This window comes from Limulus polyphemus, unplaced genomic scaffold (genome assembly GCF_000517525.1).
Source record: "Limulus polyphemus unplaced genomic scaffold, Limulus_polyphemus-2.1.2 Scaffold1003, whole genome shotgun sequence".
In the NCBI taxonomy this organism is placed as follows: Eukaryota; Metazoa; Arthropoda; class Merostomata; order Xiphosura; family Limulidae; genus Limulus; species Limulus polyphemus.
This window is the reverse complement of record NW_013666613.1, coordinates 221305-229034: the sequence shown is the minus strand read 5'-3', so window position 1 is coordinate 229034 and position 7730 is coordinate 221305. Positions and strand designations below refer to the sequence as shown.

The 7730-nt window shown below is 35.4% G+C and overlaps 2 protein-coding genes across 3 annotated transcripts in view; one reads left to right on the top strand and one right to left on the bottom strand.

Annotated features, from left to right (window-relative positions):
* Positions 1–4077, top strand: part of LOC106461645 (rab3 GTPase-activating protein non-catalytic subunit-like) — an 80451-nt gene extending 76374 nt beyond the window's left edge. For both annotated transcript variants that reach the window (XM_022388648.1, XM_013921485.2), the window contains exons 32-33: positions 635–825; positions 3829–4077. In XM_022388648.1, coding sequence (XP_022244356.1) covers positions 635–799 — 165 coding nt within the window. In that variant the 3' untranslated portion in view covers positions 800–825; positions 3829–4077. The remainder of the gene's footprint in view (positions 1–634; positions 826–3828) is intronic.
* Positions 2936–7730, bottom strand: part of LOC106461640 (isoleucine--tRNA ligase, mitochondrial-like) — a 54999-nt gene continuing 50204 nt past the window's right edge. Inside the window, exons 22-23 of the mRNA XM_013921477.2 lie at positions 3853–3997; positions 2936–3550 (exon numbers count right to left, since the gene is read on the bottom strand). Coding sequence (XP_013776931.1) covers positions 3402–3550; positions 3853–3997 — 294 coding nt within the window. The 3' untranslated portion in view covers positions 2936–3401. The remainder of the gene's footprint in view (positions 3551–3852; positions 3998–7730) is intronic.

Sequence of the window (7730 nt, the reverse complement as noted above, 5' to 3'; positions counted from 1 at the left end):
ATTGAATGGTAATTTATAATCAGTCACAAGAACGTCGAATCTGAATCACTTGAAAAAAACACGGGGGTGCTTAACTTTTTTCCAGGTGTATATTTTATAAAATGCTTCATGGTAGAGTGATGTATGGCTTTGAACTAGTGCATATGAAAATGATCACATTAGAGTGTTGGTTTGTATTTCTTTTTGGGTTATTAACCTTATGGGTAGGGGCCAAAGTGCACAGGCCATAACCTTTTATAGTGCCATTCAACAAGGTATTATGTATTTGTTGTTAGTTATTAACTATTCATTTACCTTAACATTGCTGGTAGAGAAGTGTAAATACCAGATATACTGAAAAAAAATATATAGGTATGCAAATTGTATGATGGACAAAAATATGAACATTACCTTGCACTCTGACATCATTTCACAAATACTTTTGTAACGCATTTAATTTTTGGTGTAAAGAATTGTACATTTTACTAAAAGTTTGCCACATTTTGTGTAGATACACATAATTGGTTCAATCAACTAACCACGTGCACATCACACTGACTTTTTTCTTTATTCTAGAAATATACAAGAGGAAAATAAATGGAGTTATTATCCAGTAGGACATGCTTTCAAATATTGAAATGTTTTGTTTTTCCAGGATGCAGAGGGATTACGTTGCACCAACCCACCTCTTCAAAATACAGCCTTTCTTGTTAGTCATGTGATCAATTGCCTACCAGAGAATCACAGTGAACAGGAAATTGCTATTAGTTTGTTAGAAACCATTCAGAGTATGACAGAACTGAACAATATCAACTCTTGATGCTTTTCTACATCAACTTTATCATGGTAAAAATAAAATATAGTAAACAACATTTACTGCTATTACTACTGAGTTTGTGATTAATGTAAATTTTTCAATATTTACTGTCAGATATGTAAGATTATTTTGGACGTGACCATTTTCCCCTGCAGTCTTTATGACTCAAGTGATTAATAAACTTTTTAATTCTATATAATTATTTCCTCTTAAAAAGTGTTTGAACAGTCTTACTGACTAAATCATGCTCTGTGTATAAAGAACAGCCTCTGATTCTATAAATTGGCATTTTGTATTTATTTCCTACATGAATGATATTGGAAAAGTTTTAAGAAAACTTAATACAGTATGAATATTCAGTTATAGTCAAGGTAAAGGAAATAATTTAAATTTTGTAATGTACTACAGACATGCAAAGAAACTATAGGCTAGCCTGTGTCCATTGTACAAAGATTAACAGAAATGATATATATATACACTGTACTTTTAATGATTAATTGAATCTGCTGTGAAAATTTCTTACTTGAATGTAAAGAGTGAAAACATTGGTTTTGTTTAAATTTGATATTAAAAAGGACAAAACTTACTTGTAATAAAGGTTAATAATAGTCCTATGAAAAATATTTTTGGAATTTTTAAAGTTTTTGCCTAATATTAAATGTAGAAAAAGTTATAAGATTCAAATATTTAGATCAGAAATTTTTTTCACAGTACTGTGTTAGGTAGATAAAGGCCTATAAAAGTAAGCTATTTTAATATCATGTCCAGAATGCAAGTAAATGAGCCATAAAATATTTTGATCATCAGACTTTTCGATGTGAGTCTGTTTTGTCTGTTGATTTCACAAATATCCAGCTTTTCCAATTTTTAAGAATGGAATTAAGATCTTTCATTATCAATAGGTTGAAGCAAGTTTGAAGATAACATACAGGCAACAACACAGCCCAGGCACCTTTCAGAAAAAGTAAAAATTTAAATGTACATGTTATTTTTCAAGAAATCATTAATTCTTGTGAAGCATTGGCCTCCATTATCACAAACAGCAACTCACTCCAAAGCCAATCACCCATATCTGAAAAATATGTCTTTACTGGAGCCTCATCTGTAATTTCCAAGTCTTAAACTTGTGTCCTCTCATCCTATTATCTTCAGAATATAGCACAATCAGAAGATCACCTCTTACCCATCTTTTCTGAAGAGAAAAGATTTTAGTATCCTTTCTTAGAAAGGAAACCAAAACTAGACACAGAATTCCAACTGAAGCCTAATTAGGGATTTGTATAAAGAAATAATTACCTCTTTCTACTTGAAATCAGTATGCCTATAAGTTCACTCTAAAATTCTGTTAGCTGGATGTAAATAAATTTGGTTAAAAAACATTATTCAAGTCATGGTTAATAATACTTTATCAAGAATACAAGTAAATGAGCTGTAAAATGTTTTGATCATGAGACACTTAAATATGTCACTTGTCAAGACTGTATTTAAGATATGTTGGAAAAATGAAAATTATAACTTAAATAAACATTGTACATTGTCTTTCATTTTTGAATACTTTTTTAAAAACATGTGCTATTAAGGGAACAATTTTTTTTTTAACTTTTATCCATTCTGAAGAAAATGTTAATCATGTGAACTGATTACTCTGCTTGAGATATCTATCCATGCATATCTCAGTTTTGAAACTGTTCAATAAAGTGATAAGAAAGAAGCAATCTGACCAAATTAGCTATTACATCCCTCCATGTCACATACCCATTTAATGTGATAAGTTTTTAAAAACATCATAGTGCTGGTAATATAAAAATGTCATTAACAAGCAAAGTATCCTATAGGTACATAAACACACACACACACACCTTTTTTGTTTAACCATGCAAATCTCAAGTTTTTGTATTGGTGCATTCAGAGGGTAAAACCACAAACTGTAGTTATCAAATCAACGGTGTAACAACATTTTGTGATATGGATTATTTACTGTTAGATCACAATATTTACTAAGTAGAAAAGGGCATCAGCTTTTTAAGTTTATTTTAGTCTAGATTGTAAACAGTGTTATCTTTAGCAATTTCAGTGTATGTACACCTAAGTTAAAGTATTTGTGCATTTAATCTTCAATATAACTTTACACTCTTAATATAACATCTGTCTCAACTCTGTTTAATGCTATTCGTAATCTTCAGGATAACAAAGCTTTCCATATAACAGCTGTCTCAAAACTGTTTAACATTATTCATAATCTTCTGGATAACTAAACTTTCAATGTAACAACTCTCTCAAACTGTTTAACATCATCTAAAATCTTTTTTTTTTTAAGATGGTGAGGTTCAAAAGTGTCCTTCTGCCATAATGTTTTATAACACCAGCATAAAACTTTCAATTTCAGCTTTTGTCCTTCACAAATACTTATATTTCTGTTTGATTTTTTCTTCCACTATCTATTGCCATTCTTAAGACTATAAAAGTTCTTGTTCATATATACATCCTCCTGTGATGTTCGATTTAGCACTAGTTTTGTAGTGACGAAGCTTCTTTCAAGTATACTTAATTCGTTGATATTGAGTAGACATAGCACAACCATACCTTGTAATCTAGATACGTATCCTCACTCTTTCCACTGTGATCCCAGAACATCTAAGCAATACTGGCAAGGATGGGCTAGACTATTTGCTGTGTAACGCCGACACCTACCACATAATGCTTTTTCAGCTGGAAATAACACCACTGTAAAGTTCACTTCTTCCATTCTTCCTCCTAGATGGACACATAACATTACGTAATTATTTCATTATCTTTTAAAAACAGTAAAACTTTTATTACTGTACTCTTGTATGTGTGTGTGTGGGGGGGATTATACATATGTATTGTCCTTCTTCGTCATTCTGACGTTGTTTATAATAAATAGCAACAAACTAAGCTCCTTCCTACCAGTGTAGCAGAATACACGATTGTTATAACATCAAATATCTGTATGTATTTTCCCTTGGAATAAAAAACTGTGTAGGTAATGATGATTTTTTGTTTTTCTACAGTAAATTTAAGCAGTGCTTTCTGACCTGTGCTGTAAAATTTCACACTTCCATGTTGAACACTGGAGTCTTCAGGAAGAAGGCTGGGTGGTTGATCAGTCAGCAAGACGTGAGACACCTGGAGAAACTCGCATAAACTAGATTCACTCGTCTTAATCTCGGACTGGAGTTTCTGGATGAAGAATGATAACAATGTATCTTTTATCTTGTATGAGAAATACCATAAAATGATCTAGCTCCTTTGAAATCCAAGATGTGGGAATTAGAAGTCAATTGTACATCCTTATTCAGAATTAGCATAAGGAATTAGTTGTAAAAATTGAGGAAACATGCTATGGTACATGTTTAAAATCACACACACTATGAAATTCTACCACAGACTTATTTTTTTTACAGGCTCAGATTTCAAAATTACTGAAATTGTTGAGTCAAATCTAAGAGCCCTGCTAAAAAAACCATATGAGTATCCTTAGGAATATTTTTAAAAGAATTTTTTTATTTATATTCTGTGGGGATCATGAGCAAAATTTCAAGGAAGAAGTTCAAAAATCAAATAAATTCAGACATACATAAATACTATAGAGATAATAACGTACAAATAATGATGGTTGAGTATATTATATTAAAAAAATCTGAATATGCAAATCAGAAATCACGTTACAACGACAATCGATATAAAGTCATGGTGGAATGGCATGTATCAAACCTATGTTTGACATTGTTTGGCATTTTTTAAGGTAGTGTAATGTTACATAACAACACTTTCCAATGCAAAAAAATCATAAGTTCATATCAGGGATTTAGAATTTCCATCTCGAGGATATACTTTGCACCTAATGGTATTATTAAACAAAGGAATGTGAATCAACTAGGGATACCAGGACCATCCAAATAGAGACCTACAACAAGTTATATCCAAGCCATGATAAGCAAAGTACAGCATCTTGTAATGGTTGAGAATACACACATACAAAATTTTATCAGTGGCAAAAGCTATCTATGTACACCAGGTAACAGTATGCAACACAATAAAGAGTAATTTACAATTGGAAAAGAAGTGACACAACTTCTTACATGATACATGTGATCAACAGTTGCATACCCTAAGCAACTACAGAACAAGATGTGTATTAATGCTATTCCATTTAAAAACATACAAATTAAGTTGCCAGATGCAGTACCTATGCATTTCTGTATGATTTGACTGTTGAGATTAATGTTGAGCATTGGGAACTGCACTACACTACATAGCTTCTGGAAAGGACGAAGGGTGTGCTTTGGACATGGCAGCCTTATGAAGATGCCTTTAGCTATGTAAGCTATACTGTAGGGCTATTGTTAAAAGGTATGCTTGTCAGGTAGAGTATGATTAAACTTGACGACATGGAGTGTAATACCATGATGAAGTTCCAAAAGTGTTTTAATATAATACACTCAATCTCCATATTACGTTGTTGTATTGAAATATTTTTTTTTAATTTTACAGACTGCATTAGTTTTATCTGTGTAACAAAGAGCAACAGAAGGTATGATCTGGAAAAGCTTGTTATGACATTTCTCACCCCAAGTCAACTGCCAGCTTGAAGCCACACCTTGAATGCAGGACTGTAGTCCATATATAGGACAGGCACAGCCATGATAGCACCAGAGCAGGTGGACTTAGCTGCAGTGCGAGCTTGTTCTTGCGAATACTGACTTGGCCAGGTACCCAGAAGAACTGGATGGAAACAGAAGATAAGAGAAAAATGGGTAAATTGTTGAATATCGACGAGAACAGTGTGAGAATTAACATTAAGCAATTCCAGGGCCAGTAGAGAGCTAAAGGAGTCAGTGTAAATAGTACAATCGCTGTAGGAGAAACGGCATACAACTCAGCAGTGAACACAGAAACTGTAGAGGGGATCCTGTGAGCAACCACCGAGCCACAACAAATCATGGCAGAGCCCACAAAATCACCTGATTTCGAACCATCCATATAAATAGGAATAGAAGAATTGGTCAAAAGATGTTCAGCAAAGAGAAGACGGTACTTCACTCAGGAGTATCCGCCTCCCTCAGATGACTCAAGGAAAGATCACATTCAGGGATGGTAATAAGTCATGGTGGAATGGGCTGATCATTGGGGACAGCAACATCATCATCATAGAACAAATTCAGCCAGTTGTGCCTGGGTATGAATGCCAAAGATAGGAATTGCTGACCGTCTGTTCTGAAAGGGCACAGTTCACTGAGAAAGAAAGACACAATCCCAGGTGGGATGCTGTGGTAAGGATTGAAGCTTGGTTGCATACTATAGAGAAAGTTGCAAATGGTGGAGGTGAAGAGGAGGTTCATGGGACTCAGTGTACAAACTCTGGACTGGAGAAGTGTGGAAAGCCCCCACGTAGAGTCGAAGCCCCAGATGGTGAATGGGGTCCAGCATCTTCAAGGCTGAAGTCCTGGCAAAACCATAGACTCATAATCCAGTTTGGATCAAATAAGGGCATGATAGATCTTAAGCATAAAACATTGATCCACTCTCCAAGAGGTGGAAGAGAGGACAAGGAGGATGTTCAGTGCCCTTGTATACTTGACATGTAGCTGCTTTATGTGAGGAATGAAAGTAAGCTTATGGTCAACGATAAGCCCCAAGAACTTTGCCTCAGGGACCACAGGAAGAACACCATCAACTAGACAGGGCTTAGGGTGTAGACCTGGTTGGTGGCAAAAATGCATGCAAACGGTTTTCGAAAAAGAAAAGGTAAAACCGTTTGCTGTGGTCCACTTCAACAAGCGACTGAGGGCAGTCTAAAGCTGTCACTCAATAAACCCCATGTTCAATGACCTACATGGGATGTGGAAGTCGTCGACATAGAGGCCATTAGTAACAGTAGGAGGAAGTTTTGTAGTGATAGCATTGATCTTTATACTGAAAAGTGTGACACTCAAGACACAGCTCTAGGGGACTCCATGTTCCTGTGTGAAAGAAAGGGAAAGTGTCGAATCCACACAGACTCGGAATCACCTGTCGAATAAAAAGTTATGAATAAAAATGGGTAGATGGCCACACAACCCATATGAGTGGAGGTCCCACAAAATGCCAAACCTCCACGTAGTGTCATTAGCCTTCTCAAAATCGAAGAAAACAGAAACAAGATGTTCTCTCTTGAGAAAGGCTTCCCTGATCAAGGTCTCAAGTTGAATCAGGTGGTCCATGGTGGAGTGCTGTTGACAGAACCCACACTGGGTGAGCAAGAGGAGGTTGTTTGATTCAAGGAACCAAACAAGATGAGCATCAACCATCCTCTCTAAGACCTTACAGAGACAGCTAGTCAAAGCAATTGGACAATAATTAGAAGGAATCTTGGGATCAATCCCAGGCTTAGAGAAAGGGAGGACAATAGCCTAGCACCAATCATCAGGAAAAACATCCTCCTGCCAGATCCAGTTAAAATCAGAACAATAGCAAGTAACCCCAATATCCTTTAAATTCAAGAAGAGTTTGATGTGTTTTGGTGTAGATGTTTCCTCCAAGATGTCAGGCCCCTCTAATCCTTTCTGAATAAAAAAAGGGAGACATTTGCCCTGAAAGTTTGTCTGACAAAAAACGAGGTACAGGTTCAGAATGGGTTGAAGATTGCTGGTTAGAGTTTACAAGATGTAGTCATTTACCAATTAGCTGTTTTTTAACTATTTTATTTTTTCTGAGGATTTGGGGGATCCATAATGAAAAGAGAAAGATTCAGTGCCCACTTACTCCACCCACCATGGGGTTCTAGGAGGGGATGCACTACAATGCCAAACAAAAACATTGCAGCAACGCCAGGGTTTTGTGAGCACTATACCCAAACACCAGCATCAGACACAATGTCCACATCTCCCATTGAGAATGCCCAACACTGGTACTCAGTTGACCCTAGCCCAAC